Source organism: Rhamphochromis sp. 'chilingali', assembly GCF_963969265.1.
Source record: "Rhamphochromis sp. 'chilingali' genome assembly, chromosome: 11".
Lineage (NCBI taxonomy): Eukaryota > Metazoa > Chordata > Actinopteri > Cichliformes > Cichlidae > Rhamphochromis > Rhamphochromis sp. 'chilingali'.
The window spans coordinates 29,372,254-29,399,042 of NC_137938.1; the positions used below are offsets into that span (position 1 = coordinate 29,372,254).

At 39.7% G+C, this 26,789-nt stretch overlaps 4 protein-coding genes across 5 annotated transcripts in view; all 4 read left to right on the plus strand.

Moving 5' to 3' along the window:
* Positions 1–26,789, plus strand: part of LOC308405712 (histone H1-like) — a 160,907-nt gene that overhangs the window by 57,813 nt on the left and 76,305 nt on the right. The gene's annotated exons all lie outside the window — the stretch shown is intronic.
* Positions 838–8,196, plus strand: etfb (electron transfer flavoprotein subunit beta). The gene is made up of 7 exons (XM_080896991.1): positions 838–996; positions 3,063–3,221; positions 5,341–5,499; positions 5,616–5,678; positions 6,258–6,416; positions 6,612–6,823; positions 7,549–8,196. The coding sequence occupies exons 1-6, from the start codon at positions 943–945 to the stop codon at positions 6,780–6,782; spliced, it is 765 nt and encodes a 254-aa protein (XP_080753117.1). The 5' UTR covers positions 838–942; the 3' UTR covers positions 6,783–6,823; positions 7,549–8,196.
* On the plus strand, positions 9,531–14,542 carry vsig10l (V-set and immunoglobulin domain containing 10 like; the record flags this gene model as incomplete). Its single annotated transcript, XM_080896173.1, has 10 exons — positions 9,531–9,739; positions 9,996–10,328; positions 11,197–11,475; positions 11,589–11,849; positions 12,078–12,320; positions 12,425–12,703; positions 13,418–13,510; positions 13,937–14,160; positions 14,258–14,381; positions 14,496–14,542. The coding sequence occupies exons 1-10, from the start codon at positions 9,667–9,669 to the stop codon at positions 14,540–14,542; spliced, it is 1,956 nt and encodes a 651-aa protein (XP_080752299.1). The 5' UTR covers positions 9,531–9,666.
* Positions 14,496–26,628, plus strand: lim2.5 (lens intrinsic membrane protein 2.5). Of its 2 annotated transcripts, XM_080895625.1 has the most exons (6): positions 14,496–14,536; positions 14,748–14,834; positions 24,172–24,384; positions 25,414–25,563; positions 25,694–25,828; positions 26,378–26,628. In XM_080895625.1, exons 3-6 carry the CDS (start codon positions 24,207–24,209, stop codon positions 26,437–26,439), a joined length of 525 nt encoding a protein of 174 aa, XP_080751751.1. In that variant the 5' UTR covers positions 14,496–14,536; positions 14,748–14,834; positions 24,172–24,206; the 3' UTR covers positions 26,440–26,628. The 2 variants fall into 2 exon arrangements, with proteins under 2 accessions (XP_080751751.1, XP_080751752.1); XM_080895626.1 differs by lacking the exons at positions 14,496–14,536; positions 14,748–14,834 and adding an exon at positions 22,542–22,758.

Genomic DNA, 26,789 nt, shown 5'->3' on the forward strand with positions numbered 1-26,789 from the left:
TTCCACCTGCTCCTTACTCTCTCACAATTTTATCATTAAGACTATAATGTTATAGTCCACTGAGACTCTTGCTTGACCTCATCTGTCTGGCCATCGTTCCCTTCCACCTGGTCTCCTCTAAACGCAATATATCTACCTTCCTTCGCTTCATTATTATCAGCCAGCTCTTTCGCTTTCACAATCACGCACTCATTCCCGCCTATCTTTCTCTCTTGTTGGCTCTGAACATGCCTTCCCCTCTCCTGTTTCTTTGTCTCCGGCCACTAGTAGCACAGTTTCTATTGGCACCTTGATGGCAACCTGCATGTAAATAGCATTCTTAATGGTCCGCATGCTTGATTTGGTAAAACTTTATGTTGAATGACCTTTTTGATCTAACCCAACCCATTTAGCCAGGGACTGGCACTAGGAGTACACTGACTTATCGTCTATCAGGTGGAGTTAAAACGTTTTTTGACACTCAATATGATTGTCATTATGTCACTCTGTTATTCGTGACCTTTGCCCCATATAAGCGGAACTCTTCTTCTCTGGGTTTTGTTTATTACATAGATATGTGGGGCACCGTGTGATTAGTATGTGGTTCATCGTAATTCACTCATTTTAACCAAGTTGATCAATAAGATATTCATTACGATAGTAATGGAAGTGATATAAGTGTCATTCAGCAACAATCGCAGTAAGTTCGAACTGTTATTCAATCAACGAAATTGCGGCGACCGGCGACTTTTTGTTGAGTTTAGCAACCAACTTACACACGACAGCCAATCGTAACCTACAACGCTGGATAATGCCAACATTTCATTGGCTAGAGTGGGGGCGGTCACTTTAGTCTCTCCTCTGGTTTCACCCTGAAATAATTCCGACTGCTTCTTCAGTGAAGGTTCATTGCGGTGACTGTGTAACGCTAGCTGTCTGTTATATTTAAACGTTTCAGCTACAATGTCTGGCCGTGTTCTCGTCGGAGTTAAGCGTGTCATTGACTATGCAGTTAAGGTAATATCTTAGGTCAAATTACCTATTTTCTTTCGCGATTTTAAAGGTATTTTTCTTTGCTCACTTATTTGACATTCTGTGCTCTGCTAGCTAATGTTAGCCTAAAATCGTCAGTTGGTTGTGGAAACAAGAGCAACACCACACCACTGACCGGTCATATTATTTTGACAGATAAGTTGTTTGTCTCTAGCCAAATTCATGTATTCATTTATTTAATGCACAATACTGAGAAGCTGAGTTTGTGTTTAGCAGGGCAGCAAACGACTTCTTGCAAGTTGTATAACATGTCTGTTTGAACCTCTGGCATAACTTCCATGCAAACTGGGCAGTGACTTTCCCAAATTTTAAAGTAGTTTGTAAGCCAGGCGTGTATGTTGCAGGAACAGTTATTCAAATGGGAATATTTTTGACTGTTTAACATTACCCTTCAGTTGAGGTACAGCACCATAATCAATAAGCAATACTAGCTGGTGTATGTTGCAGCAAGAACAGTCCTGCCTGAGCTGCTCTCAGCAGGATCCGCACAGTGTTAAAGCGACTATGATTACTATATCTTCAGCGGTCTGATAGGAAGAGGTCAGTACTTTCAGAGCATTGGCTTTATTTATTTTTTTTCCCATTTTAAATTGTGTGCAGTTTGGGGAAATGCCCACGCGTGCTTGCAATGTCAGATTAATCAGAATCAGAATCAGAATACTTTATTGATCCCTGGGGGAAATTATTTTTTGTTACAGTGCTCCATTTTAAACCAACATTAAGACAAGACAGACAATACACTAACTAAGAATAGTACAATATATACATACATACATACATAAGTCACTCATAAATAAATAGTTGGAAAAGAAACATGTGTAGTTGTAGCAGCAAACAGTGTGTTAAGTGGATGCGTTGTACAGGGAGATGGCCACAGGCAGGAATGATTTCCTGTGTCGTTCAGTGGTGCTTTTCGGTAATCTCAGTCTCTCACTGAACGTGCTCCTGTGACTGACCAGCATGTCATGGAGTGGGTGGGAGGTGTTATCCAACATTGTCTTTATCTTGGACAGCATCCGCCTCTCCGACACCACCTTGAGGGAGTCCAGCTCCATCCCCACAACATTGCTGGCCTTACGGATTAGTTTATTAAGTCTGTTGGCATCTGCGACCCTCAGCCTGCTCCCCCAGCATGCAACAGCATAGAGGATCGCACTGGCCACAACAGACTCATAGAAAATCCTCAGCATTTTCTGGCAGATGTTGAAGGACCTCAGTCGCCTCAAAAAATAGAGACGACTCTGGCCCTTCCTGTAAAGTGCTGTGGTGTTTTTAGCCCAGTCCAGTTTATTGTCAATGTGTACTCCAAGGTATTTATAGTCCTCCACAATGTCAGTGTAAGTGTTCTGATGTTATTTTATATTTTATCACTCGTGTTTTATATGACTGACTGATTACTGCAAGAATTGAATTTTTAACTGGTAAGTGTTCTGTATAAGTGAAGTTGCATTATATTGACTTTATGGCAGGGTCCATTCACAGAAATGTTAAAGCCACTAGGTTTTTCTTATTTTTTTATTAATGTTTTTATTTTAATTTTAATTTAATTTAATGTTTTTTATTGTCATACAATGACAATAAAAAAATCATTAATATACTGCAAATATCCTGGTCACAATTGTGGAAGACCTTTTCCTCAACACCCTGCCCAGTCCCTTGAGATGTATATACTTTTTCTCAATTTGGCATGGAAGTCGCAGCAGCTCCAAAGCAAGGCCTTATTGCCCAGTGCCAGCAACAGTGCTACCTTTGTGACTTTCCAAAAGAGTAGAAGTGATTATAGTAGCACATCAATGCCAGTGGTGTCAGAATTGGTTATTTCAGACCAATTTTTAAAAAAGATAAGATTAGTTAAAGGTTTTCTGCCAGTTAGATTAAATCTGTTTAAATATCCATCACTAGATGTATTTACCTTTTTAACACCTTGTATTGGTTCGGTTCATTTCTAAGCTTCTGTCATTGTGTTTGACAGGTTTCTTTAATTTAGCTCCTCTGTAGTGACCCCGTGTTATTGTTTTGTTTCTCCACAGATCCGTGTGAAGCCAGACAACACTGGCGTGGTGACAGATGGCGTTAAGCACTCAATGAACCCCTTCTGTGAGATTGCTGTAGAGGAGGCGGTCAAGCTGAAGGAGAAGAAGCTTATTAAGGAGGTTGTGGCTGTCAGCTGTGGGCCACAGCAGTCGCAGGTGAATGAGCTGGGGCGAGACAGTAATTTAGCAAGTTAACTGCTTTTTGGAGTTTTTTGGAGCTGCTGCAAGTTGAGAGAGAGAGATAGATAGATAGATAGATAGATAGATAGATAGTAGGGGTGCAACGATACACAAAATTCACGGTTCGGTTCGGTTCGATACTTTGGTGTCACGGTTCGATATTTTTTCGATACAAAAAAATGTTCATGCCTTTTTAATTTGTCATTTATTAAAATTATAAATATATATTTTAACTCAAAAGTACAGTTTTTAAATTTAACCCTAACCCTTGTGCGTGTTTTTTATTTTGACAGCGAATGCGCACCTGCGGACCACTTATGTGCAGCCCTGGTTATTTAGCTCGTCATATTGCAGCCACAGAAATTCTTTTGTCCATGAAACCATAAAGCTGCACTTTCTTTTTGCCTTATAGTCTGATTTGTCATAACTTCTCCGTTTTGTGGTAAGCTTTTCTTTGGCTGTCACTTCTTCACCCTGACCTGTCTTATTTGGCTCAGCAGAACTAAAATATATATCTGTCTGTGAAGGTTCTCAGTCATCCAGGTCATCGTAGTCAAATATATATCCTGCTGCTTTTACACACGCACTCACATAAGCTCAGCGATTCTCTGCGCGATCAACCTCTCACATGTTTAAGCTGCGGGAGATTTCACTTGTCATGTTTGCATAGTAAGCTAACAATTAATAAGACGATGTCAGAGGAATTGGTGCACAAATTATCATCACTCACAGATCAGTGCTGTCGCTCTCTATACACAGTTCGCACGATTGCAAAGTGAAAGCAAAAAAACAAGCGCAAATTCAAACGCAATTTCAATACGTCACATATTGACAGTGGCTCACCGATGCCAATGACATAATTACCCAGCTACATTTCCGAAAGAATGCAGAAGCATTGACATATATTTTTCCTTTCTACAAAAGCCCGACGGGCAGGGAAGAGATAGATTTTGGTAGCCCGACTGAAAAAAGTCGCTAGCTCCGGGACGTCGGGCTAGCGATATTGCAAGCCCTGTATCTGATTGAGGAATCACTCATCTTTGGAAAAGAGAGTTTATTACAGAGAAATGTCTCTTTCCAAAATAAAAGCTATACTATCCGCTTCTTCTGGGCTATATTCTCAGCAGCATATTAAACAGCTGTCTAAATGACTCGGCTAAAGTTAGTAGCATGCTTGCTTGTTTTTTTTCTGCTTCCACTTGTCTTTGCACTAGGATGATGTCGGCGTAAATGTGCAGTCATATTCGTTGTGTTGCCACTAGTGCTTTCAGGTTAATCTCGTTGAAATGACCTTAACGCCACAGCACGGCAAATCTCCGTTAACGAGCTACCGCCGATCGCCCCGTGCATGGGGCTAGACGGCCAACACGTTAACGAGCTAACTGCGCTAACACACTAGTTCCCACCCATGTAATTGAGCATTGCATGGCACATCCAACATACTGTTTTACTTTAGTCCATGACTCGCTTACCTTCAGGGTCATACGTCACATGAAAACCAAAATAATTCCAAAGGCCAGATCTGAATGAGGGTGGTCCATGGGGGAGGTCCATGTTGTAAGGGGAGCTTAACTTCTGTCTCGCTAGCTTGCCCTGCGCTCTTCCTTCTGACGATGCTGTCTGTGTTGAGCGCTCAGTGAATCTGCGTTCGACTACTCCGCCTAGGCTGCACTGTCGACCCTAGGCGGAGCAGTCGAACGCAGATTCACTGAGCGCTCAACACAGACAGCATCGTCAGAAGGAAAGTTGATAAAATAAATTACAAATTTTGTATTGTTCGACACATATGCGTACCGAACCGAAAGCACTGTATCGAACGGTTCAATATCGATACGAATATCGTTGCACCCCTAATAGATAGATAGATATCTATCTACTTTTTTTTTTTCAGGTGTATTATTTTACATGTAAAAGAACTTTTGAAATCCCATGCATATAACCTGTCAGACTCACAGTAAGCAGAAAGTGATTATTATGATGTTAACATAAATGTACTTTTAATATGTTTAAGGTTATCAACGATTATAATTTCAGGGTTGTCATCAAACATCAAGCCAAAATATAAGTTCTCTTACATGTGTTTTTTCTAACTCAGGAGACCATCCGTACTGCCCTTGCCATGGGGGCTGACCGTGGCATTCATGTAGATGTGAGTGGGAAAGACTATGAAAACCTGGGACCCCTTCAGGTCTCTAAGATCCTGGCAGCTCTTGCCAAACAGGAGGATGCTCAGCTTATTCTCCTTGGCAAACAGGTTAAAGATTTCAGTTTATTTTCCTCACACTCTCTCAAATTGCGTTCTTAGTTTGCGTACTCTAAAGAATACTTGCACTGCTGTTAAGTAATTAAGGACTTGTGTTTATTTCATAGGCCATCGATGATGATTGCAATCAGACTGGCCAGATGACAGCAGCTTTACTGGACTGGCCTCAGGTAAGACTACCTTAAATAGTAGCACTGAGATATTTGACCCCATAATTATGTAGGTATCAGTTTATTTTCTTTCTTTTCTTTTTTTGTAGATTTTCTGTTTCTTCGTGGGTGTTGTATAGCAGTAATGATAAGAGGATATGTTCCTGTTCCCAATAGCCTTCACTAACCTTATCAAAGTTGGTAAACACTAGTTTGCGTCAGTAAGATCCACAGTAGTCCTGCACATATCAACAAATCCAAAGTCAAAGGCTGCCTGGATAGATGGAGTGAAGTTCTCCTTTGGCTGGTTAAAACGGAGCATTTTAATCTTATTTACAGTGTCCAGGTTTGGCACTTGGATAGACAGACATTGTAATGTAAATGTCAAAAATTGTTTATAAATTTGGGTTACATACATTACTCCTGTAGTCAAGATTATTTGTAGTTGTAGTTACACTAGCAAACCAGCAGATGGTATTAACTGAGTCCCATATAATGGGTAGCAGATGAAAATAGAGGAACAGTTCCCAGGGGAGATCCTACTGTGATTTCTTTTTTATGTATTTATTTTGTGAAATTATACGTATCTTCACATTGCAGGGTACCTTTGCATCAGAGGTGTCCTTGGAAGGAGACAAGATTAATTTGGTCAGAGAAATCGATGGTGGTCTGGAACATATTAAGATCAACACACCAGCAGTGATCACTGCAGACCTTCGACTCAACACCCCCAGATATGCCACACTGCCTAATATCATGGTAAGCAGCTGAAATGATGTTCAGAAACGAAAGATGCTAAAAAGTCATTAAGATCATGTTGCTGATTTCTGGGACAAGATTAGAGACGGGTTCTGACTGTAATTGCTGGGTTTACCTTTAAGACCTAACCTGCTATAAAGTAGTTAAAAAGAAGAGTAATTATTTTATTCACCCTTTGTGCATAACTTGTTTCAGAAAGCCAAGAAGAAGAAGATTGTTACTGTGAAGCCTGCAGACTTGGGGGTGGACGTGACTTCACGGTTGGAGGTGTTGAAAGTGGAGGAGCCTCCACAGAGGCAGGCAGGGATGAAGGTGGAGACAGTGGAAGACCTAGTGGTCAAACTGAAAGAGGCAGGGAGGGTATAGAGGCTTAAGCATATAAGCTGGGAGTGCAGAACCTAACAGAGGTGAGTATCAGTGAATTAATAGTTTTCATCAGAAAGTTGAGCAAAAAGTTAAATTTTTAAAGACATCAGGGTCATTTTCTCTGGCATGACTAAGCACCTTCTAGCTCACCTGCTATTTTCATTTTCTTTCCCCTTGCCAGTGTGCCTCAGCAACGTATGCTAGATCTTCTCGGCTGGTGATCCCATGTATTAGTATTAATAGGTTTCATGCATTTATGACCTTTCCACCTGTATCTATATCTTAAAAATCCCACAATTATATTTCTGTGCAAACTCTAAACTATATTTGTTTGAAAAAAGGTATTAATTTTTTATTATATCAAGTAATTATAACAGGCCTTTTTTACAAAAAGAGATTAATAGAGTATTTTTAATTTTAAGGTATTCTGGGAAAAGGAACAATGCATCATTAATGAATTGGTAAAAGAAAATTGCATACCACAAATTAATTATCCACAATAGACCTATATCTACCTCTTGATTACAACTTTTTAAGAGTGCAGTAAAATTAACTCTTGTGATGAATGATAAAATTGTTTGTGTAGACCATTATTATCCTTTTTTATAACAATCTCATCTCATTTTGAGGGGGAAAAAAGTCACATTTATTTTGTTATAGCAAATGATATTGTGTGTCTTGTGGCTATTAAAGAAAAAGTAATTAAAGATGCTAATTGCTACTCTTGTCTTGAATTACTTATCTATGTTATTTTCTCTCCTTGCAGGACTCTCTAATGAATAACGAGACTGAACTACATAAGCCCAACCACAGGACAAGCTTATGTGTTGGTCTAATCCCTCTGTTTGAAACTGTGGCTCCTGAGGATATGCAGGGAGGTACTGATAGAAGTGGAAAAATATTGAGACACACTGTCCTGCAGTCAGACAAGCCCAAAAGAATAATCTTGTCTTGTGTATGCATTTGAACTTGCAGAGTAGTTCATTTGTTTCATTATATCACAATGCTATAAAAAGCGGTGTTTATGCAGTAATTTAAACCCAGAATCTTCCCATCACTCATGTTGCTGTTTGTATTGAACTGTACCCAAACTTCACCAGTTTGATGCATTTCAGCTGCTTCATCCTCATCTGTTAATTCTTTTATATCTGTAGTCAGACATGTTAAGAGGTGCAATTTTTGTAAATGACGTATGTAAATACAGAACCACCCAACATGTTGATTTGAAGATGTCTGCTAGCATTAATATCTTGACTACTGTGACTGAGTTCAAGGATTGACTAGACGGTGTCTCTCAGTATGAGCAGGGGAACGTGATCCTAAATTGGAATTTTACCGTAAGCGCCTAAGTTCTCTTTTGATTGTACAGAACATCACAATAACAATAAAGCAGCCAGTCTTTTTCATATCTACAGCTGTGTCTGGTCTCTTGGCGTTTCCTTTGAGTTTACAGTAGTTTCATCTTATCCTTTAAATTTAGTCTGCAAGGCATTTTTTAAAACCTGTGAAATGGCAGCAGTTTTTTTTTTTTAATTTTTAATTCTGATGTTCATTTTGTACGCAGAGTATTAGTGACACAAAAAATATATTGTTTGTTTTGAAATTTTGAGATTAAACTTGAAATGCTAAATATTAATGCTAAATACTGTTTTACTAGTTATAGTCCAAAATGTGTTGCTCAGATCTCTTATCGTGCCTTATTTACCACCATATTGTATTTATGTGGTAAAAGACAAATAATTTCCAAGTTACCAAAACTGATTCCTAAGTATGATTTTTTTTTTCTTCTTTTTTTTTTTTTTTTTTTTTAATTTTTATTTATTTATTTTTCTCCTCTAACCTGTCTACAAAAGGCATTTTGTAAAGGGTATAGTGGTATAGTACCTGTGTAGGTTTTTGACTTAAAACAACAGGTTTAATCTCAAACTAGTGTTTCGAGTTTAATCTTAAGTGTGGTCCTAATACTTGTGTTTTTTTTTTTGTTTTTTTTTTTTGTTTTGGTTTTTTTTTGTGTTTTTAAGACTAGTAAAAGCGTGATTCTTAGGTCATGTGTCTTTAATCTGTAATGTATTATTAGAGCACCTGTGAAAAGAAAAATGGAATCCAGGTTTCAGAAGACGTTCCAACATTGTTTGCTTAGAATAAAACAGCAAAAACTGCCTCCTCCTTTACAAAAATAAGAATAAACTGAAAAATTGTAAAAGTAACCTGCAAATAAACCTTGAAAATGTGTTTTCTTTTGGTTTTTTTACACTTTACAGCACAATTTCAAAATATAACCTAGTTATTGTAGTACTTTATTACAGATTTATTGTTTTGATATACTCAATTGATTTATTTATTCCAAACTACAAATGTCACCTTTTTTATGTTTTGGTCTCCATACAAAAAGCCTGGTGTTTTTTTTAGCACATAGGTATGTGATTGAAAACTGGGTACTGTATGAACACGGGCATGGACAGACAGGCCTCTTGACTTTCCCATATTAGCATACGTCATTGACTGCTAAGATGAGGGTACCGGAACTATGGTGACGCAGGTAAAGTTGTTACTTAAACGTTCTCTCCACCTCTTCTTTAGTTAATATACATGGTATATTTATACCAGTTGTATTAAGGAAATGTTGATATGTTATTTTATCAGCAAGCAGATACAAATAAAGGGGCTGTTGTGTGTAATTACGTAAGGGGCGTGGCCTCACATGCACAATCCGAGTTGGTACAGGTGGGATACTCACGCGCCTGGTTGTCCGCTGGAGCTTCCGCTGATACAGAAGTTAGCGCTTTAGGACTTTACAAGACGTTTTTGTTTTTCGTCTCTGCTTTTATACTGCAAATGCAAACGGTTGCTTCTAATAACAAGCGTGCTTAAAGTTTTACAAAAAATGCCTTGTGTAAAGGAATTCAAGAGATTAAGCTCGTTGTTTCTGGCCATTTTATCATTTTTTACTTTCCAAGGTGAGAATAAAGCGTAGTTACGCCTTATGACACTTATCTGTGTGATTTTGTTTGTTAGTATTAGAAATTTTTGTGTCATTTTTAGGGTTAGAAAAAGAGGGCTTTGTTGTGCGTTTCTGTAACGACAGCATTGTTCCTGATTGTAAGATTAAACGACAGTAATTCTGTTTAATTGGCATTATTTTGATGTTAGCAGACTTATTGCGTGACCTTGCAATTTCCTTTCTAATTCAGTTACTTGGCTACATCCTCACAGGTGCCCGCTGTGAACTGCTGGTTTCTCCTGCTGGTCCTAGTCTGGTGAATGCTTTAGCTGGCGAAAACGTGACTCTGGCTGTGTCCTTCAGTGGTGCCCCTGACCCAGTTGTTAGTTGGTTTAAGGGGGTTTTAAATATTGCTACATGGACTATAAACTCCAGTGCTGATCCACCTGTAGCTGCAACTTTCAGTAGTGTAATCAGGATAGACAAACAAAGTGCAAATCTCACCTTTTTTAATGTTCCACTTAACTACACCAGTGACTACACCATCGAAATGGTTAAATCTGGAATGAGTAAAGCCTCAACTACTTTCACTCTTAAAATATTTGGTGAGTGGTATTACGAACTTGTATGTCCGTGTGTTTGTTTGTGCAGGTGCTGTGTTTTTGTCTATGTTAATTCAGCTCTGCCAGGGCCCTGTTCCGATTGGTGCGTGGACTTACTGCCCCGGCGTGATTGGATCCAGCTGGAGGACCCGCCCAATGAAAGGAGGCTGGAGTGCTACAGCGGGAGAGGTCCTCGCATTTCTCCTCATCACCCAGCAGTAGTCCTGTGGTAGCCGCTGGCTGCAGTATACGTGCGAAAATTGTGGAAGTGGAGTGGGTAGGGGTGAGCTGCCGTTTATTTTGATCACCCGTTTTCTCCTGTTTTTGAGTTGGTTAAGGAGGTCAGACTCTGTCTTTATTTTTGACTTTATTTTGGTGAGGTCAGGGGTGCGGGATTTGTGTAGGTTTGTTCTGTTTATTGTTTTGGCCTTGGCTCACCCTGAAGTGTTGACACTCCCGTTTTGGTTCTCTTTATTCACCTTGTAAAAAAATCTCTTCACATCTAATGGATTGTTGCGTGTGACTGCTTGGGTCTTGGGGGGGGGGGAAGCGAGTGCCTCGCTCATGTTATGGCCTGGCCCTAGACGGGTCGTAACAGTGGGCATATCTGGCTGGAAGACGTGCTGTTGTTGATGGCTTAGATAAAATGTTAAATATAACTCTTTAAATATTAAACAACTGTTTAAATATTTGAGACAAACCATAAATGAAAATTAAAAAATGAAATCTGACATTTGAGAAGTTATGCAGTTTATCTTTTATATGTACCTGCCGTCTTAATAAGGCTGATGCATTAGAAAGGAAAGGCAGTACACTAGAGTAGATATATTCATCTAGTGGTTCTTCTTTCCTTTCATGTTTTTATTTACAGAATACATCCAGAGCTTGACTCTGAGCTCACAGCCGGGTCTTATCAAAGAGGGAACTGAGAACTTCACCCTGCAGCATAGCATGCTCCAAGGAGTGTTTGAGCAACAAATGTGGTTCTTCAATGGCATTGAAATAAAAAACAGCTCACACTATTTAGTGAAGACACAGGCAAATAGTCTTGTGATCCTCAGGCCAAACCGAAATGACACAGGAGAGTACGCTGTGTTACTGACAAACCCCTTCAGAAATGCAACGGCATCTCAAAATGTCTCTGTGCAGTGTAAGTTTAACAGTTTAAAAGTTTTACAGTTTTAAAGTCTTCTTTATTTATATACGTATAAGTTTCTTTATTTATATCCCTGTTTTCTCATAACTCTCTATGGTGTGTTATAGATGGACCTGATGAGCCTACACTTGAGGCCCATCCACTTCAGACTTTTTATTTAGCAGGAGACTCTTTGAACCTCTCCTGTCAGGCTAATGGATTCCCACAGCCAATCTCTGAGTGGGTCTTTGGTGGGAATATCATTTCCCTAAAAGGAGTCCTGAATCTAACAAATGTACAAACCAGTCAAGGAGGTGTTTACACATGCAGGCTGGTCAATGAAGATACAAAAGAAAGCCGCCAAAAGAACATGACCTTAACTGTTTATGGTATGTGGAAAAGTAGACATTTTATCTTTTAGGTCATGTTTTTGTGAAATTGTTCTCAATTTGGATTGAAAATTATAGTTTAGTTTGTCATGGTTTGCTGTACATAGAACATAGTGCTCATCTAATGCTGTTTATATTTAGAATTTATTTAGAAATTTTTCATTTCTAAATAAAATATTTAAACGTGTACCCAGACATTAATAACAGATTCATTTTATCTTGGGACAGAGCGGCCAGTGGGCAATCCTGAGTGCTCGGTGCAGTCAGTGAATGCCATCAACCTGCAGTATCACTGTGAATGGGTAGGGGGAACCCCACAGGCCCAGCTGTCTTTTCCAGAGCTAAGCAACTCCAGCAGTGGAGCAGGGAACTTCAGCTTAACCGTCAATGCATCAGATAATCTAAATGGGAAAACAATCCAGTGCATGGCAGAACACCCGGTTGAACATAATAAGTGCAATATCACTGCAAGCAAGTTTTAAATTTTTAACTCATAACAAATCCACATAATGTATGCATAATGTGTTTTATTGACTTTGGCAGTCGAGTCTAAACAGGCACCTTGTGTTCTCCAGGTGGTCCTGTAGCATTCCTTCCAATTATGAGAACCACAGTTGACTCTGGGGGCAAAATAGTGGTGACAGTCCGCTGTTTCAGTGAGGCATCGCCTAAAGCTGTTGTGTCATGGTTCAGTAGCAATGAGACTGTCACCAACGGGTCCACATACCAGATCAGCAGCAACACCTCACAGCTTATGATTCGTCATTACAATGTCAGCAACTTTCTTCTCCAAAACTACACCTGCACATGCAGGAACCCTCTGGGCAGCAAGAAAAGAGAAATTCAGCTACAAGGTATAACTCACTTGTTCAATTTAATTTTATAGAGAAATATATTTTTTACAGTACCATGTTTAACAGGTGATGGAAGTTACTAGTTAAAATAAATTGTTAAAAAAAGGGTTGATTACTCAGATCTTTAAATGTACCTGTCTGACTATGTAATAACACTGGCAATTAAAAGTAATAGTCGACATTCACATCTACTAGGTAGATAAAAGTATAAAATTGTATTCAGAAAAACCTATGTAAAACAGTAAAGGAAACATTAGTCAGATGAGTGAAATTGTAAGGACATAAATCTTCAGCTGGTTTTATAATTAAAATAACTAACAAAAACAACCAACAGTTTCTTGTTTTCTCAGTTCTGAGGCAGTAATGTTTAGAAAGCAGTTTGAGCTTTCAAATCAAAGTTGAGAAAGTGGTATCAAAATAATTGTTATTTGCAGATCCACTTAAAAATAAAATATTTAAACATATTTTGACATTTTTGTGTCGACTCTAAAGTTAAATATTTGCCATTAAAATGTAAGGATTCTGCTGCTTTGGAGTACTGCTCGCATTGCTTGAAACAAAGGCACAATGGGCCCTCAGAAACAGAGCTAAGTAATACCTGAGAATGCAATTTCCTTTCAGACAAAGCTCTTCAGTTTTGGTGTACCCTCGCCTCCCCCCTTCTTCTGCCCTTCCTTGATCTCCCCTACTCTCACAATCCCTCTCTCTTTCCAGGACCATCCATCTCAGATTCCAGTTTGTTCCCTAACCGAAACGGAACCATCGTCACGTTGACCTGGGAGGTCCCATCTATGTCTGTTGTTACAGGTACTAAAATTAAGGGAAGGTCTTAAATGTGCTAGTTTGACTTATCTTCACAAGATTATCTCTAAAGAAAAAACACAGAGACTCACCCTTCTTGTTTTGATATTCCATAACCCATGTGAATGAATACTGCTAGTGTGAAAACAGAAACTCAAAATAGAAGATAGGGGTGTAAATAATGTGTTGTCTGTGAAACTACCATCTACATGGAGCTGTGTTTTGGGCAAAATACTTTAAAGATGAAACTACTAGGAAAATCAAATGCCAGTTTTGGTTATGGCTAGTATCGGCTAGTTTATGTATATACAATTATCCGTTTCAGTAAGCTCTAACATTGATCACTGAAATCTTGAGAGATCTGCTAGAATTAACTGGTTTCCTCTGTGAATTGTGATGCTACAAAACAGAATTGTGTGTGATTTTGTTAAGGGTTCGACATCCAAATGAAAGGACCAGACCTTCTGAGCAAAAATCGCAATGCCCCTCTGACTAAAAGCAGCTCAAATGTATATCGCACAATCCAGCAGAAACCTGGTTCTGCCAGGAGTACGGATATCTTTTTCCTTGATCCCAAGCTGACCTACTGGTTTCAAGTCATCCCCAAAGCTCGTATGACCAATGGAGAGCCATCTAAGAGCCAACGAATTGGTCCAGGTATAGCACAGCTGTCTGTGTGAAACAGCTCTTATCTCATTGTTAGTGATGAGCCTACAGTAGTAACATTTTTGGTTACAGTCTGTCGTGTTGATGGCAGGTGAAGGACTGAGTGGTCCTGCTATTGCTGGCATTGCAGCAGGCATCCCCTGCAGCCTTCTGTTCCTTCTTTTGCTGACTGGCCTCATCTACCTTGGTGTCTACTGCATCAGGAACAAAAGTAGGTGAATTTAAATGTGAATTTAAATACTAAATATAAATCACATTTACACTGACTTATTTACTTTACTTACTGTGATGCTTTTCTTTGGACTTTTATGTTTGCTTTTCATAGGTCATCAGCCAAGATATCCAGTTCCCAGAGCAGTTGATAAGGTTTGAAATACACTAGACAGCATAATTAATGTGCAGGAATTTATCTGGATAGTTTTACTGCTAGTTACAGTTAACTACTTACATTTATCCCACTGTACTCATATTGCATTTGTGTTGAAGCCTGGTTTATTTAAAAAAAAAAATTCACATTGCACAATGAATCGTTGTTATATTTGATGATTACATTTTGTGCATGTCATGTCCTCCACAGGTAAAAAACAGCCAACCAAATATCACTGCGAATAACATGCTGAAAGGAGTGCTGAGGTCCCCCCCTGACTACAACAGGTTACAGAAGGTAGTCTTACTATAGCAAATAAATAGATGTAGTGGGTAACTGCTTCCATTTATCACAGAAAATAAGGGTTTTCTCTTTTTTCTTTTAGACTCTCTCTGAAAAATCAGTGTCTCTGCCCGCATTTATCCCTCCTCCACCTACCAGAGTTGCTACAACCGTCTAGGTTGTATTAACATTTGTATTGATGTGGATGGTAACCCTTTTTGTGTATTTATTTTGTATATTGTATATCTAAAATAAGGATCTCTATTCTTCTGTCATTCTGTGTCGCTGATATATGTGAGAACTGAAATTTCCACTTGTAGATTGATGTGTGTGTGTGTGTGTGTATGTGTGTGTGTGTGTATATATATATATATATATATATATATATATATATATATATATATATATATATATATATATATATATATATATATATATATAGAGCTGGATAGCGTAGTGGTTAGACTACACGCCTTTGGAACAGAGGATCGCAAGTTCGATTCCTGCCTGGGGCGTCTGTATCCAGTAAGGGTCCTAAGGCTAGACCCCCTATGCTAAGCAAGCCTACCGCAGACATGAGCGAGACAGATAAATATGAAGGCATGCCGGCTCGGACGTCGCCCGGATCAACAAGGTCCGCGTCAGGTGTTGAGGAACCAGGGCACCCTGACGAAAAGTGGGCTACTGGAACAAGAAGGCATCGGTGGGCAAGAGACGAAAACAGGGCGTTGTTGGAATGCTACTATGCAAGTAACCCCGGCGGAAGGGGCTACATGAATAGGATGAGGGACCTATGGATTCTTCGATACCCAACATCCACAATGACGGCGAAACAACTAGTAGCTCAGTGTTCCAACATTCGAAAGAAGGGACTGCTCTCACAGCTAGAGATTGACGAGGTACAACACAAATGCTACGGCAAGGAGGAGTCAGGACGCCAGGTCAGGGGGGAGATATCATCACCCCCACCCGAGATTGGGTACATAGCCCCAAGTGCGATAGGAGAAGGATCGTTGAGTGCGAGAGGAACTGACCTGAAAAATAGGATCATGGCCAAGCTTGAAACCTGGATCCCGCGTAGCCGGTTACCAAGATTACGTGAAGTTCCCTCAGAAGGTCTGCTAGATGATGTTAATGCAGCACTACGGACAATACCTACAACCACGATTACCGACACTAACAAGCTGATCTACAATACGGCAACAGTGATCAGTGAGATGCTTGGCTACAAGTTGAACAGCGACAAGGGGCAGTACCCTCCATGGAGAAGGAGGCTAGAGGGCAAGATCAAAGTAGCACGGAGGGAGGTTAGCCAACTAACGGAGTTGCAGAAAGGTGCGACAAATAAGGTGCCTAAGAAATACAGCAAGCTGTCCATACCTGAGGCCTTGGAAACTGCCAAGCAAAGACTCACAGCCTTGGCCAGCCGCTTGAGGAGGTACACCAGAGAGATAGAAGGCAGGAGAATAAACCAGCTGTTCTCCACAGAACCAGCAAAGGTGTACTCTCAGTGGCAAGGGAACAATAAGAGAACAGCACCACCAAGGCTGGAGACGGAGCAATACTGGAAGAGCATATGGGAGAAGGATGCAACCCATAACGGCAATGCTCAGTGGCTAGAGGATCTGAGGGCTGACCACAGCGACCTCCCTGAACAGGGTCCAGTAACCATCACAGTGGCAGATATCCAAGAAAGGGTCTCCAGTATGAAGAGTTGGACAGCACCAGGGCCCGACATGGTTCACGCCTACTGGCTGAAGAAGCTGACTGCACTCCACGAGCGTCTGGCAGCACAAATGAACCAGCTGCTAGTTAACGAGAGACACCCGGAATGGCTAACTGAAGGCCGGACGGTCCTGATCCCCAAGGACCCCAAGAAGGGACCGGTCCCCTCCAACTACCGACCAATAACCTGCCTCAGTACTACATGGAAGCTCCTGTCAGGCATCATATCGGCTAAGATGAACAGGCACATGGGTCAATACATGAGCGGGACACAGAAAGGAATTGGCAAGAATACCAGAGGCGCAAAACACCAGCTACTGGTAGACAGAACAATCAGCCGAGACTGCAAGACCAGACTGACCAACCTGTGCACTGCCTGGTTGGATTACAAGAAGGCCTATGACTCAATGCCCCACAGCTGGATACTGGAATGCCTAGAATTGTACAAGATCAATGGGACCCTAAGAGCCTTCATCAGGAACTCAATGGGGATGTGGCGTACAACACTAGAGGCCAACTCCAAGCCCATAGCACAAGTCACCATCAAGTGCGGGATCTACCAAGGAGATGCTCTGTCCCCACTGCTGTTCTGCATAGGCCTGAACCCCCTCAGTGAGATCATTAACAAGACTGGCTACGGATACCGACTACAGAACGGAGCAGTTGTCAGCCACCTCCTGTACATGGATGACATCAAGCTGTATGCCAAGAGTGAACGAGACATCGATTCACTGATCCACACTACCAGGCTATACAGCAATGACATTGGAATGTCGTTCGGACTGGAGAAGTGTAGTCGGATGGTAACAAAGAGAGGGAAGGTAGTCAGAACTGAGGGGATTGAACTACCAGAAGGCAACATTGCAGACATAGAGGACAGTTACAAGTACTTGGGGATCCCACAGGCGAATGGGAACCATGAAGAGGCCGCTAGAAAAGCTGCAACCACCAAGTACCTGCAGAGGGTCAGGCAAGTCCTGAGGAGTCAGCTGAATGGTAAGAACAAGATCCGGGCCATCAACACGTACGCCCTGCCCGTGATCAGGTACCCTGCTGGGGTAATAGGCTGGCCAAAGGAGGAGATAGAAGCCACTGACATAAAGACAAGAAAGCTCCTTACCATGCATGGAGGGTTTCACCCCAAATCCAGCACCCTGAGGCTGTACGCTAAGCGGAAGGAAGGGGGCCGGGGACTGGTGAGTGTCAGCACCACAGTCCAGGATGAGACAACGAACATCCAAGAATACATTAGGAAGATGGCCCCAACTGACCGAGTGCTCAGTGAATACCTCAGGCAGCAGAAACCCAAGAAAGAGGAGGGAGACGAGGAACCATCATGGAAGGACAGGCCCCTGCACGGTATGTACCACCGGCAGATAGAGGAGGTGGCTGATATCCAGAAATCCTACCAGTGGCTGGACAAAGCTGGACTGAAAGACAGCACAGAGGCACTAATCATGGCAGCACAAGAACAAGCTCTGAGCACAAGATCCATAGAGGCTGGGGTCTATCACACCAGGCAAGACCCCAGGTGCAGGCTGTGTAAAGATGCCCCAGAGACAATCCAGCACATAACAGCAGGGTGCAAGATGCTAGCAGGCAAGGCATACATGGAACGCCATAACCAAGTGGCCGGCATAGTGTACAGGAACATCTGTGCCGAGTATAACCTGGAAGTCCCGAGGTCAAAATGGGAGATGCCCCCAAGGGTGGTGGAGAATGACCGAGCTAAGATCCTGTGGGACTTCCAGATACAGACGGACAAAATGGTGGTGGCTAACCAACCGGACATAGTGGTGGTAGACAAACAGAAGAAGATGGCCGTAGTGATCGATGTAGCGGTTCCGAATGACAGCAATATCAGGAAGAAGGAACACGAGAAGCTGGAGAAATACCAAGGGCTCAGAGAAGAGCTCGAGAGGATGTGGAGGGTGAAGGTAACGGTGGTCCCCGTGGTAATCGGAGCACTAGGTGCGGTGACTCCCAAGCTAGGCGAGTGGCTCCAGCAGATCCCAGGAACAACATCGGAGATCTCTGTCCAGAAGAGCGCAGTCCTGGGAACAGCTAAGATACTGCGCAGGACCCTCAAGCTCCCAGGCCTCTGGTAGAGGACCCGAGCTTGAAGGATAAACCGCCCGCAGGGGCGTGCTGGGTGTTTTTATATATATATATATATATATATATATATATATATATATATATATATATATATATATTCTTAATGTTTTTATTAGTTTGGTTAGCAGTTTGACCACTATTCCTGAGCTTTCCACCTGACTCTTTTAAATTCAGGGGGATTTCTCTCTTTTAGGTAGGTGTTTTAAAAATTAAAGGATAATTTTTAAAATACAGGACAAGTTAATATCCTGTGTAGTAGTGCACTTTCGTAGGCCAGCATCATAGGCTTTTGCCCAGGTTTTTCTGTTGTTTTAAAAATATTGGCATAATGTTATTTGAATTTAAAATTTTTAATAAAATCTTGATTTTGTTCATGTTTTTCTTGACTGTTTGTTTCCTACATTTTCTGGGGAATCTAATGTCATGAAAAATAACTTTCTTTTAAGATTCATAGCAGTTCTTAAAATTATGTTAGAGATGAACTACACACATGGCATATTACACTGTATAGTTATTTATTTAGGGAAAATTAGGCCAAAATGCAGAAGCAGTCCAGTGAAAAGCCAACTATACCCTTACTGCTCTCATAGAAATTAGGAGAGCACTATTAACTGATCGTCAGCAAGTGTGACCACCTCTATAAATGTTTAAAGTAATTACACTACAGTTAGAAAAAGAGTGAAGAAGGAAGTATCGCTTCCTTGGAAGAGCTGATTTCCCCAGCAAATGCTGTTTCGCATATCCTAATCCTCAAGCCATATGTTTCACCATTAGATCCCATCATTGTGGTGGAGTCGAGAGTTCCCCTGTTGAGACAAGAATATGACTTGACATGGTCCTTTTGGATCAGCCCCTGTTTTAAAATCATCTAAATGCAAAAATCTCATGATGCAACTCAGTGTTTTTGTTCAAAAGGTCAATTGACCTAGTGGGAACTATCCTTTTCTAGCCCAATGCTAGAAGTGCTAATGTTTCGATAAACATTAATGTCAGATCTTGAGCATCATCCACACAAGATGCTGCAGCATAATGGAAAGAATTGATGAACACAAATGGACAAGGATTAACATAAGCAACTAAATGTAAAGGTATAAAAATCAATTCTCATTTCTAATGTTTACTTGAAATCATGTGGGGCTCATTTATAGACCCTTCAACATCCCTTATGACAGTCAATTTCTTTTGTGGTACATAATTATGTAGCAGATTTTACTTCGGAATAAGGTGATCTTGTCTTTGGGAGGCACATAAATGTGGAAGTGGTGAAGTGTGGTAGAAGAAGAAAACATTTTAATTAAGTAAAAGTACCAATAACACACCTCAAGGTGAGATAAGTACAATCTCAAGGAGTAACATTAAATTTAAATGCCTATGTAAATTGCATGCACATTAGGTACACTGTGAGAAAAAATAACTTTCCATGGCTAGTGGTGAGGGTGGTGGTTAGTGCCAGCTTCTCTCAGCAATGCTTTTTTCATTGTGGTGAGCTGATATTATACAACTGTGCAGTAGATGGTGCTCTAGTGCCGTAACATGAACTTGAAAGAAGAAAGTAGAGGAAAGAATATGTTTAAACATGGTTTGACAAGTCTGTATTTATAATATTTGGCTTCCTCTGTACCCTAAAATTTTGTAGTTTACTACAGTCAAAGTAAGCCAATCTGCAATAAGATCACAAACTCATTGCCACTCTTATTCATTGCTATATTAAATATTTTAGTAAAAGGATTTAATTAACCCTATAACAATAGTGAAAAAGTTACAGTTTTCTCTCAGTTAAATCTTTATGTGCATCATCCATGAAAATAATGAACGATACACACAAACCTGGTCATTTGAAAATCTTATAATGCAGATTTTCAAATTAAGCTGCTAGTATTCAACACTATTATACACTTTGAGGAAGTGCTCTTGAGGTTTTAGCTTTCCCAAGTAGAGAACATAAGTGGCAAACAATTACGACAGTCACACTTGTGTTGAAATTGCTTCATTAGTGTTTGGTCAACGTTGTTTTACTTTAACTTGACAATCCTCTGTTTTTGTATTTTCTGGTCTGGTGTTTCATTTTATCTTCTTTCTTCTTCTTTCTCATGATTTCTCACAGTTTTCAGCCACATGGTGCAATATTGACTTTTGGGGAAAAACTTGGAAAAAGCTTCTAATTTTCACAGAGTGAGGACCATTAGTACAGCGTGCGATTACTCCCTAAAGATGTTTATTTAGTGCTTATTGCTTATCTCAGTCTTAAATACTAAACAAAATAGTTATAATTTAGTCAGTGTAATATCACTTCAGTCCTAACTAACAACAGTCTATTTCTTTCAATCATATTGATCATATGTTTTGCAAATGTGCAGTTGATCTTGTGAAAGATTTATATGGTGGTTAAATGAACAAACCTGTCAACACCGTCTTTAAGCAAACATGACACCACAGCAGCTGTGGGTCTGACTTAAAACTTCTTTCTAATCTGTTTGACTGACAGCATTCATGATCAAAATGAGGAAGAACCAAATTTGCATCATCAGAGTTCTTCTTGTGAAAATTACAGAGAATTTGTGGGTTGTTTGGCTTCTTGAGACTCAGTGCATTCATAGTAAAAATGTGTTAAATGCATAAACAGTGAATAAAAACATAAAACCACAATGTGACAAGAGATCAGTAAAGGTCACAACATATTATGTTATTCCCCCTTTTGGGGATTTTCGCATTTATCAATCCTATTATCTCTTTATCTCTGTATGTTGACATGTTCAGGAGTAAATGAGGTTATATGACGTGTGGCCAGCAGCATTATCTGGAAACCAGCACGTACTTAGAAATACAAACTGAAAAAAGTGGCATCGTGAAATACTATTAATTTCTGCTTAGTAAATAAGAAAAAACTCTACAGTTATATGTGAGGATACAGATAGACAGCTTACAGACTAGACTACAACTAGCCAAGTACAGCCATGGCGTAACATTCATTAAAATGATTGCAGAAATGAGGAACTAGGAGACAAGGTTTCACTGAGGGGTGTGTTGTGTTGTGCAGTGTGCAAGTAAGATGCTGAAATCTTTTTCCTACTAATGATAAATTCATTCAGGGTAACAATGAGTGGGTGGTCTCCCCTTACTGTCATAGGGCAAGAACAAATTTCAGGAAACAAGAGTTTTAGAGATATAGATGTATCATATATCATCTGTGACTGGTTACTGTTGCCTAATATTTGGCAAATATTAGACTGTTTATACACTGTAATTTTTCCAGAAAAGATTATGAAATGATGCTGTCAAACAAACTCCTCAGTGTAACACAGTTCAATTTAAACCATTTCTATCCAACAAACACCAACCACATCACATCAGCCCCTGACAATTTATCTTAATTGTTGTAATGGATTGCAATAGAACAGTGACGGTGTAAACGACAAGGCCGTTGAGATTACTGATACACGTGTGCTAGTGTTAGTAGAACAAATCCAGTAGGGTAGGTTTAGCTGATATTTCTTTAACTATGCAATAAACGGCAACCTTTAACTGTTAGGCAACTGCCTTGTCAACATCATCACATATTCACTGTGAACATGCAGAGCACACTATACATGAACTGTGTAAGTTTACGTATCTGTTTTAAGCATCAACGTGTCCCCATGACCACGCCCCAGTTACACTGAAAGAAAGTGTGCACTTCAGCACGTTCCATTGACCGCAGCAGTACTGCAAGCCTTTGCACATCCACAGTTCCAGAACACCAAACAGAACAACAGACAAGGACTGTGCTGCAGCAGCCTCGCATCACAGACCCTCCCCCTTACCCCAATAGCAGCATCCCCTGACACCCCCCCCCCCCCCCCCCCCCCAAATGCTCCCATGTAGTTCAGCAGGAACGTGTCACATGGCTTTTTGCACACCAACTCATATCCATTTGTACTGTGCTGATTGTTTTAAAGGATTTTGCCTCCATCAACAGAAAAGTGGGGGGTTAACCTTTTGGAATTCAGCCTAGGCCATCCTCTTTGACATTCGCTCACTCCTGGCTTGCACTCTCTCTCACTCTTTCCCTAAGGAAAGCCTGATACTTAAGAGGGTTGATTTATCCTGAGGAATTCAGGTGAGATGATGGTGGGGGAGGATTTGTTAATGGCAGTAGAATTTATAAACTAGAATGGATAACACTGGCTGCTAACCAGTTTTCATGCACTGTGACTATTTCGTAATAATGTATGTATATTTCATGTTTCAGGGTCTTTATTTTCAGTATATTCATAGATAGTTTTAAATAATACATCAAGCATTTCTAATGATTCTAAAGATTTCATCCCATAAAGATTGAGATTTGAGAATTATAGATTTGTCTGTTTGTTTTATATATCCTGACAGGAATATGACGTTCAGATGTTACACACCAGTGTTGCAGATGTATGCCGTCTGAATTTTGCTCTTACAGCTCAGAGAAAAACTGAACCCACATGTCTTGAAACAGATGCTTGATATGTTTTTAAAGTTGTTCAATATTTACCAAGGCTGATAGTGCAAGTGCATAGTTGGTATTGTAGCTGATACTGTTTTCAATGTGTATGTGTGTGTGCCATAATAGCAAAATGGAAACTGTTACTGGAATTTGAATGAGTGTTTATATCTGTCTGTACGTGGACAGAGTTTGTTAACACAAGATATAGTCGTGAAACTCCACAAATGTTTTGCTGAAATTAAAGTAAAGGATGAGTATGATGATGGGTTTAGTCTGATCCATGGGTGCTGATTACTTATGCAACTATACCCTTATCCTAAAATGACCTTACATCCAGATTTTATTTGTGTCAGCTGTCACTGCCTTTCACATCATTGGAAGTTATTTGCTGATTATATTGCCAGTCTATTTCCTTATTTGTTTTTTTTGTGGCACTTTATTTGCTGCAGTTGTAAGCACATAAAACACATTCAAAGAGTGAGCGAGAGAGTACGTGTTGCTATGAGCTGATTGCATTGCAGGTGGCATGATTTGTTTATCCAGGTCTGCAGCTGTCCTTTGCTTTGTTGTGAGAGATAACTGCGTCGATAAAACAAATTATATGAATAAATTTAGATCAATGAACTATAAGACCCACATAAAACTTCATGTTTTAGAAAACATGATAAAAATAATGCAATCGCTTTGTTTTGGATTGACTCACAAACTGACTATGTGTCACGGTAGGATTCAGGGAGTGCAATGGTATATATTCACTAATTCCTGGAAGTGAAGTGGTTTTAGAAGAATGCATTTAGCCTTTCTGATTTAATATAAATGAAGTCTGAATGAATGCAACGCCATAGTGACAGACATGTGGTGGCAACTAGATGTGGGAAGTTTTTGTTTTTACTCTTTCCATCTACTTCTTCAGGGTGTTACTGTCTCTTAAAACCATTCCCTACTTAATAAACATTAACATTATAGCACCAAGCTGTAAAGAAAATTACTATTTTCTTTCCTGCAGCTTTACTCTTGCACCACTGATTCCTATCTTCTTTTTTCTTTTGACAGTGCATAAAGCCTTAACCACAGTCATAGGATCACTCATGATGTACAGCTTCATGGGAGGGGGCCTTTTTTGTGCCATTGTGGGGAACATCCTGTTGGTGGTCTCCACAGCCACAGACTACTGGATGCAGTACCGTCTGTCTGGCAGCTTCGCCCATCAGGGCTTGTGGAGATACTGCATGTCTGGAAAGTGCTACATGCAAACTGACAGCATTGGTAAGTAGGGAATCGTCCTCCACCCAAATTCATTACATTTAAAACTTTGTAAGGAACAGTGATCCTCCCCGGAGACAGTTGTTTATCTGGTCAGAAGCCAACTTTTCTTACTTTTAAGGTGCATCAACAGGAATTTTTTGACTTTCATTAGACATTACGTTTATACTATTACCGATTGAAAGTCCAAGACCAAGTTTATAGCCAACCTCTGTGGTATTTGCTCTAATGTTAGCATGCCAGTATGATCACAGTTACACTGCTGATGCTTAGGACATATAATGGTTTACCTTTTATTCTTAATAAACTTATTTGCATGCTAAAATTGGCCCATCGATGTTTATAATACAAAGGACTGCTGAGGCCCATTCTCATTGGTTATCTGGTGACAGTCTGATAACCAATGAGATTGGGCAGTTTTGGACATGACAACTGCAGACAATGAAAAATCAGTTTTTCAAATATGTAATAATTTAAAATGATCATTATGTCCACTACTTGAACTTTCCGCCTCATCCAACTAATCTATGTCACTCTGAGGACAAAAAGAATAACTTTGGATCCCTGTATTGGTGGCAATAACCCATGATGCCCCTTGGTTTCAGCATTACATCATACTAATGTTTGGCTACCCTAACAGCTGCTGCTGATGTCATAAATGAAATTGGAATAAATTGTATTAATTGCAATTACAACCATACACCGCACAAGGAATCAAAGAGTCAGTACACCAAAATAGATCTCAAATATTTTTAGTAAATATATTAAATTATTAATATATTCCAATGCAAGTTCAAGTTGATAAAAGTTGTCTTTTGTTTTTTTTTTTAATTTATATTATGCATTACAATAGAGAAAGTTACAAGTTTATGAGTTATATTTGGACAGAATCTTATTCTGAACTCAAATTTATCTTTTTTTAACATCTAAAATATATAATAAATACATCTGTAATTTCCTGGTTAGTGCTAGTATGTTGTAGTTCTTCTAGCATACATCTTCATAGTATTTTCTTGTTTTACTCCTCCTCAGCATACTGGAATGCCACTCGTGCTTTTATGATCCTGTCGGCCATGTCATGCTTTGCTGGCATCATCGCAGGAATCCTCTCCTTTGCCCACTTTTCTGCCTTTGAGCGGTTCAACCGATCATTTGCCGCTGGAATCATGTTCTTTGTTTCAAGTAAGTCATTGATGCAGAAAACAATTAACATTTTAACATTTATTAAAGTGATTATTTGGAAACTGATAGTATCATTATTTTTTATCATATTAGTATCATATTATGTCTAACTGTGTGTCCAATATACCAGCTCTCTTTGTTCTGCTTGCAATGGCCATTTACACTGGGGTGACTGTGAACTTCCTGGGCAAGCGCTTTGGTGACTGGCGCTTCTCTTGGTCCTACATACTAGGCTGGGTGGCCCTGCTAATGACCTTCTTTGCAGGTTTGTTTATCTAGATGAATCTTAGTATCAGTACAGAGATATTTAACAGTTTTTGGAAATGCAGAAAAGCATTGAATAAACCAAAATTACAGCAGGTCTCATTTCTTAATTTCTTAATTATAATAACACAAATACATTTGAGTTTTATGAACACTTTCATTTTCTGAAAATGTTATCCATACTTATATACCGGTATGTTAGAGCTGCTGGATTTCTGAGTTAGTACAGTCTTTACTTGTCAAACTATCCATCATAGCCTCGCCTCTGTCAGTGCGCCCCAGGGTGGCTGTGGCTACAATGTAGCTTGCTATCACCAGTGTATGAATGTGTGTGTGAATGGGTGGATGACTGGATGTGTAAAGCACTTTGGGATCCTTAGGGACTAGTAAAGCACTATACAAATACAGGCCATGTATATATTTTCTAAATCTTCTACTCCATACACGAAATATATGTCTTACTATCAGAAATCAAAGTCTGTTTGGCATGTTATATTATACAAATTGTCTCTATGTCTCTGTAAAGATGACTTTTGTTGATGTTTTGCAGGTATATTCTACATGTGTGCCTACAGAATGCATGAGTGCAGAAGAGTGGCTGGCCCACGTTAATGGAAAGAGGAAAAAGTGTGTCAGGGCTGCGGAAGACATTAGTTTACATTTAAAGATTGGCACCGTGGTGGAAAACAATAAAATTTGGAAAACTGCATATGTACCAAATGTGTATTTTTTTATTTTTTTATTTTTAAGAAAATGGTCAAGGATAACACAATCCCATTAAACAGCTTAGGATCATAAGCAATAGTAAGATATCCAAATTTAAGCTTGAATATTTTAAAATATTTCAGATACAGGTCTGTATGTATGAATTGTTAAATATAAGGCTCAAATTCTGATATAATTTCTGTAATTCATAGTAAATTAATATAATAAAATGAAAATGTACATGTGATATCAAATAT

Bases quoted from the DNA above. Each gene is read 5' to 3' on its own strand.
- etfb (XM_080896991.1), top strand. From the start codon at position 943: ATGTCTGGCCGTGTTCTCGTCGGAGTTAAGCGTGTCATTGACTATGCA. The intron at 5,500-5,615 runs GTTAAAGATTTC...TTTATTTCATAG, and splicing joins TTATTCTCCTTGGCAAACAG to GCCATCGATGATGATTGCAA. The intron at 5,679-6,257 runs GTAAGACTACCT...TTCACATTGCAG, and splicing joins CTTTACTGGACTGGCCTCAG to GGTACCTTTGCATCAGAGGT.
- lim2.5 (XM_080895625.1), top strand. From the start codon at position 24,207: ATGATGTACAGCTTCATGGGAGGGGGCCTTTTTTGTGCCATTGTGGGG. The intron at 24,385-25,413 runs GTAAGTAGGGAA...ACTCCTCCTCAG, and splicing joins CATGCAAACTGACAGCATTG to CATACTGGAATGCCACTCGT. The intron at 25,564-25,693 runs GTAAGTCATTGA...CCAATATACCAG, and splicing joins AATCATGTTCTTTGTTTCAA to CTCTCTTTGTTCTGCTTGCA.